Source organism: Falco peregrinus, chromosome 13, assembly GCF_023634155.1.
Source record: "Falco peregrinus isolate bFalPer1 chromosome 13, bFalPer1.pri, whole genome shotgun sequence".
NCBI lineage: Eukaryota > Metazoa > Chordata > Aves > Falconiformes > Falconidae > Falco > Falco peregrinus.
This window is the reverse complement of record NC_073733.1, coordinates 23,234,849-23,248,431: the sequence shown is the minus strand read 5'-3', so window position 1 is coordinate 23,248,431 and position 13,583 is coordinate 23,234,849. Positions and strand designations below refer to the sequence as shown.

At 55.1% G+C, this 13,583-nt stretch overlaps 1 protein-coding gene across 1 annotated transcript in view; it reads right to left on the bottom strand.

Moving 5' to 3' along the window:
• The window catches only part of EFNB1 (ephrin B1), a 54,842-nt gene extending 48,567 nt beyond the window's left edge, over positions 1-6,275 (bottom strand). The window contains exon 1 of the mRNA XM_055818157.1: positions 6,022-6,275. Within this exon, the coding sequence (XP_055674132.1) occupies positions 6,022-6,137 (116 nt within the window). The 5' untranslated portion in view covers positions 6,138-6,275. The remainder of the gene's footprint in view (positions 1-6,021) is intronic.
• Between the last annotated feature and the right edge of the window lie 7,308 nt (positions 6,276-13,583).

Here is a 13,583-nt window from a genome sequence, read left to right as displayed (position 1 = left end):
CTCCAGCTCTCCATGCAGCCCCCACAGCAAAGCCCAGTGCCACGGCCTCGGAAAGGCGGAGCAGCCCACCTGGGAAGGGCCGGCTGCGGCTAGGAAAAGGTTATTCCAGAGCAGCCAAGCCAGGGTTATAAATAGCTGGCATTTTTGAAGCGCAGCTGCTCTGCTTGGCTGGGGTGCCACGCCGGCACCTGAGCCGGGTTCTGATCCGGCCCGGGGGTGCCGGTGGGGAGAACTCGCAGCAGAGAAGCCACCGCTCGCTGAAACACTGCGAGTAACCCCCCAAACCTGTCCCCCCATCCCCTGGCCCTCCCCAGGGAGGGGGATGCTGGAGCCCACCTTCCCCTCCAGGCATCACCCACAGCCTCCACAGGGTTTGGCTCCAGCCCCGGAGGAAGAACCCTGCTCCCCGAAAGCGCGGGGGCCGTGCAAACCCCACCCCGTGCCCAAACCCAGCCTAACCAAGCAGGACGTTTAGCCCCGGCTTGTCCAACTCATCAGGGACCAAGCCCAGACAGGCTGGCGGAACCGGGAGCACCAGGATCCCGAGGCTCCGGCACAGCCACAAGCAGAGCACCAGTGCTCTGACCGGAGACAATACACAAGGGGCAAGAAAAACCTCCGCGAAGGATGCCGGGTGCGTGCCAAGGGGTGCCGAACCTCTCTGTGAGCAGGCGAAACGCCCCCAGCACCCCTCCTTGCTTGCCGGAGGAGGTTTCTCTGCCACACCACCTGCCCCAGAGAGAGGGATGGAAGCAGAAAAAGCGTCAGAAAGCACCAGAAAGGACCCCGGCTCTTTTGAGGCAAGCACAACAAAAGCCCCGCAGCATGGCCGCCACATTCCTGCCCAGATGTGACGCCGAGATAGCGCAGAGCCCAGAGTCCTCCTCCTGCTCTCCCGATAGAAGCAATCATTAATTAGACACAGAATGGATTTCAGCTTTGTTTCTCCCCACCCTGTTTCAGCTGCCAGACTCCAAGTAGCATGTGCTACTGATCGGTACAAGATGTATTCCCACCGGACCCCAGCGCTTCCCGGCAGTGCTGCCGCTGCTGTGCTGATGATGGGGTGCCCTGCCAGCGGGGCAGGGACCGGAGAGCCACAAGGGATCCGTGGGGCCAGCAGCACCCACAAATCCTACGTGGATAGAAGGGGTCTTCCCTATCGCCAAGCCCCCAGTTTCCAGGGGACAACCCAAACGTTCCCGACGTGTCGTGCAAGAGGCTGCACATGCACACTGGCTGGCTGCAGTCCCCATGACCCATATAAACATGTGCGGGGCTCATGGGGGACCCCTACCCACCCCATAAAGCTGCTTGGGGGGACTCCTACCCAACCTATAAAGCTGCTCAGGGGGGACAATCCCAGCTCACCCCATAAAACTGCTTGGGGGGGGGACCCCTGCCCACCCCGTAGAGCTGCTCGGGGCAAACACCCCTGCCCACCCCGTAAAGCTGCTCGGCAGGGGGACCCCTGCCCACCCAGCCAGGGCTGCACCACATGAGGGCACATCCCACCCTGCTGCACGCAGCCTGTTTGGAATAGGGATCCCTGGAGCAGCTTATAAAACTAAAAGCGATGCAGCCGCTCAGGTGCGGCCGCGCAGGGAAGCAGCCCCCTGCCAGCTCCCTCCAGCCCTCCACAGCCAGAACAGGCACAAAAGCCCCATTCGTCCCCACTGCCATGCGGCTCCAGGAGCTGCAGCAGCTGTTTTGCTCTGGAGAAAGCTACGGCTCCTTTTACAATCAATCAGCCACCCCATCACGGCTCTTTTTTTCTTTTAAAGGAAGCAGTTAAATCCATTTTATAGAATCCAGTGGTATTTACCCAGCTACTGCAATAGCCGCAGCGCTGCCTTCACTTTTTTTTTTTTTTAATTTAAGTTAATGAAGTCATTCCTAAACAACACGCAAGGAGCCCTGGGTGCTCCTTTCCCCAGGCACAGCAAGAAGAGTAACCTTGCTCGTCACTGCCACATGGCCAGGCACGGGGGCTCTGCCCTGCGGAGAGCAAGAGCCCTCCATGCTGGGGGTGCACTCAGCCCAGCACCCAGCAAAGGGTCCCCCAGCACCCACCCAGCCACAACCGCCTGGCAGGCTTGGAAAGGGATCCTCCACTCACTCCAGAGGGCAACTCCAACCAGGACGCAGAGCACCCAGGCTCGCCCAGCCCCCGGCAGCCTTTGGAGATGGAGCCAAGAGCCAGGGAGGCAGAGGCATGCGCAGGGGCCATCGGATCCCTCTCGGTACCATCCACACCCAACAGAGCCCCCACCTCTCCCCAGGAAGGGGGAGTCTCTGATGGCTCAGCCAGCCAAACGTGGCTCTTAATTAAAAATAAGCAGCATGCTTTCATTATTTCCCAACTCCTTATACTGTGAAGCGCCTCATGTGCCCACTGGTACAGTAATTAAATTACATCTGCTCCGACAAGTGTGAGCCCACCGATGCAGAGCTCCAGGCCAGCCATTCCCCTCGGAAACAACCTTCCAGCAAGCACTTTGTCTCCCGTAAAAGGCATTAAAAACGGCAAAGATACACCAGGCTTCAAGGCTTCAAACTCAGTGCTTACAGAATTCAACAGGACACCATAACGCCATTAAAGACAAAATAAAAATACCACAAAGGATTAGACTTTTGTCTGGTTTTCCCCTATTCGCCCTGCCTATTTTATTTATTTTTTACATAAATGCATTTATTTTGTTTTTAGAAAGTTGCAGCGCGGCTCCGCACAGCTAGCAAGCAAGTGGGGCCGAGTAAAACTTCATATAAAGAGAGAAAAGCGGAGCCGAAACGACCCGCTCTTCAGAGCTGCGCGGATGATGTGTCCCATTTCCCCCACCTCCTTATTAAAATACTTTCTGGAGAGGCAAATTCCAGCCTGAAATGAATTTTCCAAACCATATTTTATTAGGAATGCTTCCTTTTAACGGTCGGCACAGGAGCCCACCAGGGTCAATATTTCTCCAAAATTACAGCCAAGGGAGTACAGAAAGGATTTAGCCAGAATTTCTCCTGCAATTCCTGGCTGTCCAACAAGAGCACGCTTCCACCAACCCCCCAGCTGAGCAGCAAAGGGGCCGATTAAATCCCAGCAGCACCCTCCACCCCCCCAGTGACACGGTGGAATAAAATTAAAACCATATTGGCTCCCCGAGAGCCCATCCTGGGGCTCCACAGCCATCCTAGGGAAAGCTCACTCAGGGGGATCTAATTCAGCCTCAGCTGGTCCCAAGCACAGGTTTGTGACAATTACCACCTTTTATCCGGCAAAAGCATCTCCAGGCCTACTTTTTTCCCCTTAAAAAAACACAGAATTATTCACAATAAGGAGACAGTGATGATTCCAGGGCTGGCTTTTGGCCACGCACCTAGGAGCCAAGGGGAATGCTTCCCCAGCACAGCACACGGCGCTACAGCTTAAGCCAGTCTTAACTCGATTAGGAAATCATTCCTTCCATCGGACGTGTTATCAGCATCCCTCCGATAACCACCACGAGATCAGGAACCTGCCGGTGATGCCCCAGTGAAGTTATAAGCTCAGGCTTTGTACGCGCGGCCCCAAGCTGCCCAGGGGAGGAAAGGGCAGAAAAATATTTTCCTTATTTACAGTGATACCACCAATGCCAGACATGCAACGCTTTCTTCTTCTATCTGTTGGAAAATTCCACTTAGCAACGTTATTTTTAAAGGCTTTAGCACTCTATTCTAAAAACAAGAGTTAGAGCTCAGAAAAGCGGGGCAGAGGGCTGGCATGGGCACGGCACTGCCCACAGAGCGCCGGAGGAAGGGCTGGAGAGCCCCAAGGATGGTGGTGAGCGCGTGTGGGGGCTTCCGTGGATCTCCGCAGAAGAGCTGTCCTGGTCTAACAAAGAGCACAGCTCTTCCCCAGACTGGACCCAGACCCCACACCACGCGCAACTCCCCAGACTGGTTTCCTCAACTGCATTTGACACCATGCAACCTGCAAATGTCAGAGGCGGGGGCATGAAGGCCTAAAAGAAAATGGGGGACCCTAAAAGACAGACCCCAAAAATGAGGCTCCAGGGTCAGACCGAGCAGGACCACAGCTGGGCATCAACAGCGACCACCAAAGCAAAACCCAGCCACGGCTCCCACCTCGCCACTGGGATCCTCCCCAGCGCCCGTCCCACCCTGGCTGAGCCATTTCTGGGTGGGAACGCCAACATTTTGGGCACTTCCCACCTTCTCCCATCCCCGTGGGTACTGCTGGGCTGGGGCACCACCAGCACTGCCCTGCGCCCAGTACCGCTGGCAGCCGTCCCCATGCCGGGTGGTGGGCACCCAGAAAGCTGTGCCGAGGGCGGGCAGCCACCCAGCTCCAAACTGAGGGATACACACCTTGAGGTACCACCAGGAGACCACCGCAGGCAGCCACCCAGCAGATGGGGAGCACGGGGGGAGCCACTGGCATGCCAACCCTCCGGCTCCCAGCCTGCCAGCCGCCTGCCCCCAAATTCCCAGGCCAACGGTAAAGAGGACTGGGGTGACATGGCATCCCCCAATGCCACCCAGCCAAGGCCACTACCACCTCCAGCTGCCCTTTTATTTCAAATCAAAAGGGATTTTTCTGGATTTGCCTCTCTCTCACTGACACCTCAGAGTCACAAAGCAGCAGATCGATTCCCGACGGTAAAGGCTCTTTCTGCTCACAGCCACAGCTCCAAGAAGAGAAAAAAAACCACACCAAGAAGGAGAATTTAACTTCGGGCAGCCCTCGTCCCAGCCTTCACAACGCACTGGCTGAAGCTCAGGAGCGTGCCTGCACACGCGTGTGCCTGCAAAGTGGCTTTTTTTTTCCCCTCCCTCACCAAAAAAAAAAAAAAAAAAAAAATTATTTGGTTGGAATATAAGTGTCCAAGTGGGAATGTCGTCCAGATTGTTTCAGTTCTCTCCAACTGTTCAAAAACTCTTTTTTTTTTTTTTTTTTTTTGAAAAAGGTGGTGGTGGTGGTGGGGAAAATATATCAAGCCAAAAGCAGGATTTTTTTTTTTTTCTTTTTTTAAACGGGTAAGGGGCCGACACCAACAAACACGCTGTGATCTACAAGATCTACAAGCCCCCTAGCACAGGGGCTACCAGCACCACCCTGACACCAGCATCCCGGGTCAGGGGACCACGGCCGATCCTTCCACTCCTCCTCCTCCTTGCCCTTCAGCCCGGCGCGCTGGAAAAGCTCCTTCTCATTGTTCCTGTACCTCCGCCGGGGCAGACGCGTCCGCACACACAGCACATACAGATCTATACGTGCGTACAGCGGGCGGCAGCGCAGCCGGAGCGGGGCTGTGCAGGCACGCCGCGGCCCCGCCGCTTTGTTCGGACCCGGGCCGGGGGGTCCCACGCCGGCCCAACCCCCGCCCCCCGCCTTCCTCCGCGGCTTGCTTTGGAAAGAGAAAAGCCAGAAAAAATAGTAATAATTAAAAAAAAAAAAGAAAAAAAAAAAGGGATAAATCCAACTCTAGCGTCGGCGAGGTAGAGAGTGCGGCGATCCGGCCCCCGGCACCCTCCAGAGCGCGGCCGGGCGAGGGGCGGCGGCGCCGGCGGAGCCTCCCCCCATCCAGGGGAAAAGGAAATAATAAAAAATGTAAAGGTAAAAATTATGTTAAAAAAAGGCAAAATCTAAAAAACGAAACACCTTTTGAAAAATGAAAAAAAAAAATTGAAAGGTAAGAAAACCTTCAAAAGCCAATAAATTTTTAAAAAATTGGGGGTTAAAAACGAGAAGTACATTGTTTTCAGAACCCGAAGGCACCAGCCCGCAGCAGCCGGGGCTCGGCGAGGTCCGTACTCCAGCCGGGGGTCGCTCCTCTCCGTCCGTCGACCAAAGCTCTTCGCGGTGCCCGCGCCGCTTCCCGGGGAGGGCTTTTTTTTCCTCAAAAATCCTGCGGTTTTGCTTAATTATTTTTTTTTTAATTTTTCCCGGGCCTACTTTTTTTTTTTTTGCCGGGGGGGTGCGAGGCGGGTTCCCCCCCCGTTCCCCCGCGCCCCCTCCGCCGCACGTACTTGGGGTTCCCGGCGCTCCAGGAGACCGGTTCCAGGCTCTTGGCGAGCGGCGCGGCCAAGCGGCACAGGGCGAGGAGGACGCCCAGCAACCACCGCCCGCCGCGGGGCCGCGCCATCGTCCCTCGGCGGCGGGACGGGACGGGCGTCAGGCGCCCATGCCGCTTCCCCGCCGCCTGCCTCCGTCTCCCGTCCCGCCGCCTCCGCCGCCGTCCCCTCCCGCACAGCGGCGCCGCCCGCCGCGACGATCGCTCTACTCCTCCGCGCAGGCAACGGAGCGGGCAGCCCGGCGCCGCACGGCCAATCGCTGAGCGGCGCGGGGGGGGCCTTGCGGGGCGGGGACACGCCCACTTTCGCTTCTTAAAGGGCGCGCGTACCTTTTTTTTTCCTCCAGACACCCCCCTCCCTTTTACCATCTCCCCCCAGTCAAGCGGTGAGAGGGGAAGGCGGGGGGGACGGGGGGCGCGGCCGTCGGGGTACCGTAGCTCCCCGACGGCCCGGCCCCCCCCGCGCCCCCCCCAGCCCTGTCTCGGCGCGGGATCCAGCCGCGGTCCAACAGCGCCGCCCAGCGGTCGCGCGTGGCCCCGCCCCCGCCCGCTGCTGGGGAGCGCGGAAGCGATCGGCGGAACCCGGCGGGGGGGCGGCGCGGCTCCGCGTGCGGTGGGTCTGCCCTGAAATACTCAATAGTCACCTTTGGGGGTAGGTTTTTAAATTTTTTCAAAATTTTTTACAATTTTTGAAGTTTTTTGTGAAGGTGGGGGGGTTTTTGGCAGGTTTTTGCAAATTCTGAAAGTTTTTTGGAAGTTTTTACAGGGTTTTTTGAGTTTTGGGGGATTTGGGGGGGAAAGGAAGCGGGCGGAATCAGCCCGCTTTCGGAAAAAAAAATAATTAACAAAACCTCTGGAGTCTGTTTGCTTTCTGTTGCAAAAATAATAAAAAACCCCTCTGGAGTTAGTTTGATTTCTATTAATAAAATTATTAAAAAAGCCAACCACCTCCGGAGTCAGTTCGCTTTTTATTAAGAAAATAAAAATAGTCACATCAGTTCACTTGATATTACAAAAATTAAAAACCCAAACCTTTGCAGTGAGTTTAATTTGTATTAAGAAAATTTTAAAATAAACACCTCTAGAGTCACTTCACGTTCTGTTACAAAAATAAACAAAAAAAGCTCCAGAGTCAGTTCTCAGTCTATTAAGAAAATTCAAATCAGAGCTCGAGTCAGTTCACTTTCTATTACAAAAATTTTTAAAAACCCTTCAGAGTCAGTTCAGTTTCTATTAAGAAAATTTTAAAAACCTCCAGAGTCAGTTTGCTTTCTGTTACAAAAATAAAAACAATATATATATACAAAAAAAACCACCCACTTTGGAGTCTGTTCACTTTTTATTGAGAAGATCTAAAAATTCCAAAAATTGACGAAGAAATACCTCTGGAGTCGGTTTGCTTCCAACCGAGACCCTAAACGCCCTCATTTTGCGACACCCCGAGATGCATCCGTCTCTGTTCCTTGTTCTATTTATCCATTTCTGCGCTGCCCCGTGCGCAGCACAACTCGCAGAGGCTCCGCGGGTTTCTGCCATTTCTAACCCAAACCCTGGGTCCAGGCAGTGCACCTGGCACTGCTCTGGTGACACCCTAACGCAACAGAGGTGACAATAACTGAGGGAAGAGAAAAAATAAATATTACAATTCCCATTTTTTGGAGGGCGGATTGAGCCGGCGAGCTGCCCTGGCCTGGCAGGGTGCTGTGGCTCTGCTGCCTGCTGCCTGCCCGTGTCCCTGCCCTGCCATCATCTGCCGATGACATCACGATCGGTTGCTATGGCGATGCCGGCTCTCCCGGCACAGGCTTAGGTGGGGATCTAGAGCCCAGGAATCCTTCTGAACAGGGATGCTGTGCCCATGTGCCCCCTGTGCCCGAACTGCCCCGACGGGCAGGAGAAGGAGGCAGGATCCCTGTGGGTTTCCTTTGGGATCGGACCCCCTCACACCAGCAGAGCCCAGCTGGGTGCTGATGGGTGCTGGCACATCCCAGGGATGAGGGGAACCAATGTGCCAGCCAGGCGAGCACCATGGATTGGCAAAGGCACCAACAAGCATCCCAAGGTCACCCAGTGCCACAGTCCTGTGGGATGCAGTGGCACAGCCCCACCAGCACACTGGGACAGCTGCCCGCCGGTGCCAGTACCAGAGTGTCTCAGCAGACACCAAACCAAACCAAACCCCGCGAGGTGGGAAAAGGCACCGTGGCAAGGGGAGGGGTCTCATTCATGGCAGTGGGGCACCTCGGAGGGGTGAGCATTGTTCTAGGAGAACGGCAAAACCCCCTTCCCAACCTTTCCTAGCGTCGCTCCTGTGGCAGGAAACACCCACCCAGCACAGTCACTCAGAGACATAATCCTGCTTTTCCCACCCAGCCCTGGAATTGGTAGTGCCGAACCAGGGTGATTCCTTGGACAGTTCTGGGTAAAAAAACGACTAATTGGAAAATGGTTCCCAGCCTCAGCTGCACCAGTGACACTGGGGAGCTGGGCTGAGCTCCAGGTGGGAGCAGCAGCGGCAGCAGCCAGAGGGATTGCTCTCCTGGAGGGCCAAAGCAAGGGTGTGTAAGCAGCTGTGGGGCAGGTGCAGGGGAGCGACGACACTGCATACTTCTCCAAAAGTCCCGGGCTTTGGGAGCAACCCTCGAGCCTTCACAAGGAGCTGGACGTGGGAGAGAAGTCACCAGAAAGCTGCTACCCTGCTCGTGCCCACCTGTCAGCCCAGGGAGCGATAGGAATTCAGGTTTCCCTTCCCGTTTTCTGCCCCTCTGCTTCCCCAGCGCGCTCCCCGAGCCGGCATGGACGCCCCACACGCAACGCCTGGCCATGGGCACCACCTCGCACAGCCTGGGGAGTGAGCACAGGGAGTGCACAGAGAGCAACCACGCGTGGGGAGTGCATGCAGGGTGCACAGAGAGTGAGTGTGAACATGGAGAGTGCATGGAGAAAGCATGCATGGAGAGTGCGCATAGACAGCGTGCACGGAGAGTGTGCACAGAGAAAGCATGCAAGGGGCAAGTGTGCAGGGAGCGATCGTGCACGGAGAGCGCACACGGCTGTGGTGCACCTGCTAACAGCACTGGCTGAAGTTCAGGCACTGCCACGGCAGTGTGTGACCAGACCCTCCCACCTGTCCAGAGGATTCGCATGCCATACATCAGGGGAAGCAACATTTAAAGATCCCATGCCAAGGGCACATATGCACAGGCAGGCGTGGGGGGCAAATATAACTACCCACACAGCACAGCCCTGGACCAGCTGCGCCAGGCACCCTCCTGTGGCACGGCCACCCAGCGCCCCGCGGCCGCAGGGCAAGAGGCAGGTGCAGTGTGCTGCAAGAGGCGATGTGGGACTTGGCCCGTGCTCCCCATTCCTGCAGCAAAGGGCAGCTCCAGCTGCCTTTGATGTCCTGAGCAAGGACAGCTGCCCTACGTATTAAATGACTGCAGGTGTCATGAGTTTCAGGGTCTCAGCTCCTGCCCAGGCTCTCCTCCCAGCACCCAGGAGAGGAATGCTGCGCTGGGCTCCCTTTCCAGGAAGGGTGCAGGGGGTCTCCAGCAGCCCACTGACCCGTTGCTCCCTCAGAGTCCTTCCTTACAACCCTGTGGGAGAGGAAAGGGCATCACTTTATTCCCTCATTCTTCATATTTTTGGGGCCCAGGAATTGCCTTGTGCCACATGCACACGCATCTTAGTGCTTCCCCTGCCTGTGCATCATGCTGTCTCCTTCCCACTCCATCGGTACATGTGTACCCTGGTCTTTTGGCTTCCATCTCCACCCTCGAAATCTAACTTAAAATGATAATGCAGTTTCAGGGGGTGATCTGGGGGATTCCCTCCCACCTGCTTCATTCTAAAGGGACAAGGTGAGAAAGAAGTTACCGGACGCCCTTTGGCAGGATCCAGCATCACCCCAACCTGCGGTTCTCAGCAGCTCACCGTCATCCCCTGCCTCCTCCCGAGTGGCTGTGGCTTGCAGTGTGCTACCTTGCACAATCACACCCTCATCAATGACGATCTGCATCCCAAAGTGTATTCCACAGCCACTTCATATTTAAATTATCTGAAAATTTTTATAGCAAAAGAGTACTGGGATAAAACAGAGCAAAAGAAAATTTAGGCTGAACACCAGGAAAAACTGCTTAGTGCTGAAATCTGTTCGGCTGTGGGATGGTTCCCCCAGGGAAGCGTTTGAGTTATTTAAAACTCACCTAAATAAAAATCGGTGGGGAATAAACTTCACTCATCCCAAAGGCATGGGCACTATGGGACCTGGTAGATCTTCCCCCCTAACTGTTTTCTGGGATGAAACGGATGAGATCTCACCAGGCTGAGCTCAGGCAGCATGTGTATCCTAAATGGCTTTGCAAAGGGGCGCAGCCCCTCTCCCTGAGAAGAGCTTTTGCGGGGAGACAGCCTCATGCAGATTGGGGCCGAACTTCATGATTAATCCAACCCTCTAAAAAAAAAAAACCCAGAGATTTTTGAAATGCCAGGAGATCAGATGCAAAGGGATGTCTGACAAGCCTTGTACCTATTAAATAGCAAACAGCCAGGCAAAATGGGTGCCAGAAAGCCAGCGTTGCACTGCTAAATCAGAGGATCAAATTCAGAAATGAAGGTGATGTCAAGGATTTGCCTTCGCCATGATTTATACCATCATTCTTGCGCTCAGGCTCCTGGAAACTTGCACCTTCTGCAGATGTGCTGGCTGATTAAAATGATGCAACAGATTCGCTAGCTGTGTAATATGATTTAAATTAAAAGGCCCATATTCTAACTGAAAATCTGCTACAGCTGCCTGCAGCCCCAACACCACCTCTGGTGCTTCCCACCTGCCTGGGGTGCTAGGGAGGATGGGAGGAGAGGCGACAGGGGAGAGCTGGAGGCACTGGAACCGTTGGGGCAAGGACCAAGCAGGGAAATGCAGCAGCACAAGGCGATTGGGTTCCAGAAGGCACATTTTATGGGGCTGAGAAGTCTACTGCATAATGGTCCGAGGAAGGAAGTATTAAAATCTTTAACCAGTTTTCAGAGACGCGATAATTAAGGTGTTGTAAGCTACAATTGCCTGGAAAAAAAACCAAAGGCAAGGAATAAGATTTTTATCACTTCAGAAGTGGCCACTCATGGATTTGAGGTTAAAAAAAAAAAAGGGGGGGGGGGGAGAAGAAAAAAAACCCTGTAAGAAAATGTAAAAGGCAACTGAAGAAGGGTCCAGCCAGGGGCTGCAGGGAAGGAGAGTGGCAGAGAGCAGGAGCTCGTTGTGCAGCCGCAGGCTCTGGGAAGTCAGGGAACCTGATTCAGGAAAGCACTTAGCATTGTCCCGAGCCCAGCCATTCACCGCTTTAATCATGCACTTTAATGGAGCTTGAGTACTGGCTTAATGCTTAAGCATCTTCAGTGGAGTTGCTCTCTTTCATCAGGACCTCTGGGGAGGAAAGAATATTGGCTTAAATTAATGAGGCCTCCGAAATGGGTGAGAGCGACTGAACTCACTGCTCTACCCTCTGCGAGGGACGAACAGAGGCAGAGAAGGCGGCGGCAGCCGGTCCTGCACGCAGCACTCACGCTCCTCCCGAGGTCACTAGACAAGGGGTAGAGCTGGTGCGCCGCCAAGGGGGAGAGGGCAGCGATGCCCAAAACTGCATCCCTGGTGGGCGGCTGGCATCGCCCCAAAACACAAAGCGAGGGCAACCGGCGGGAGAAAGGTCCCGAGCATCCCAACGTGTGCAAAGCCAAGCTGTGCACACTGAGAGCCCCCACCAGAAGCAGATCGCCTTGCTCTTCTAAAGAGTAATGGTAATGGGTGGGATGTGGTAGGGAGCTGGTTTTAGGTCTTTGAACAATATTGTAGAAAACATAAGAAAAATGACTCAAATTGGCTGGAGCATGAGCAGCCCTAAGCTGCACAGTAATATATCCCAACAGCAATATGGTGGGAATATATATATTTGTGTGTATATATATATGTGGTAGCAACCTACCCACTCGTGCAGAGCTTGCTGGAGGAGGCAGGAGGTGGAGTCCGGAGTATCTAAGGGGATACTGCGAAGGTCATTCATTAACATCTTCCTTAATGACCTGGCAGAACACATAAACAGCATGTTAATGACCTGGCAGAGAAGATAAGCAGCTTGTCAATGAAATTCCCGCAGATACCCCAATGCACGGGGCTGCGCATACTTCCACAGTCAGAGAAACATGAAAGGGGCCTAAATGGCTACAAATACACACAGCAAAGTTAATGATTTTGCTGGGGGGTGAGGGGGAATTTCTAATTGAATCTATTGGGGGCGAGTGATTAAAAACTTGTCTGAGGGGGGAGAGCACTTAGCAAAGGCTGCTGGGGACAGCAGTGACGGCAGGTCGGGTTTAATATGCAGCTATGCCGGAGCTCTTCTCATCTACCTCTCCCAGGGAAAACATAAAGTGCATTTTCAGGTCACTGATCCACCAAAAGAAGGAAAAGCCCCAAAAAGGAGCAGAAGCTGGAGGAATGGTATGTAAGCCGAGATTTTAAAACACATGGATCTGTTTTCTTTGGACCGGTAGCAGCTAGGGGAAGTCACAACTGCATGCAAATATCCCGCAAGGTTTTAACACTAAAGGAAAAATGATTGAGGGTGGCAGAAGAACAGAAGGCGACCTCAGGCCATATCCTACCCAAGGGGAAACTGCCGGGAGCCTGGAGGCCGTGCTTCACACCACGCCGGCGTCGTGCCGGGGCACGCGGCTGCCGGTGGAGGTGCCTGGGGCATCGCACGGTGGCTGCTCCCAGGGCTGCTCCCCTGCTTGCCGCAGCCTCTGCCCCTTGGCTGGGGCAGCAGATAAAAGTGGTGCCATCCCCAGTGCCAGATGTGCCGTCCCCAGTGCCAGATCTGCTGTCCCCAGTGTCAGACCTGCCGTCCCCCATGTTAGATCTACTGTCTCAGGACCAGACCTTCCATCCACAGGGTCAGAGCCTGTGTCTTGGCATGTGAGTGGGTTTCTGCCAGCGAGCTGGAAAAGGAGGGACTGCATGGCCACGCTGCTGCTGCCAGAGAGAGCTGGAGGGAGAAGAGCTGGACGGGCTGAACCCTTCTCCCAGTTCCCACCTTGTGGGCAGCCCCCCAGGGCAGGGTCCCTGCAGAAATCCTGGCACGTACCTACCCGCGCAAGTGCCCCGAACAAGACGGTGATCTCACGTGAATGAGCTAAGAGCTGGCTGGGTCCTGCCAGGATTTACATGGGAGGCTCCAGAGAGTCTGTGTGTACTCACAACCCTCCCGCCGAGAGCCACAGCTCTCCCCGAGGGGAGGAGGAGCGGGGCTCCCTTTCCTGCTTCCCCACCCTGCCCTGCCAGCTCTGGCTCGCTGGCAGCGGTCCTGCGCCCGGCAGCCCACGCTGCCTTCCCGTGCGGCTGCGCGGCCCTGCCAGCACTGTCTGCGCTGCCCGGGGCCAGTGTGCTCCAGCACCCCACACCGCTGCACCCCTGTGCTCCTGAACCCCTGCATCCTTGCATCCCTGCACCCTTGCATC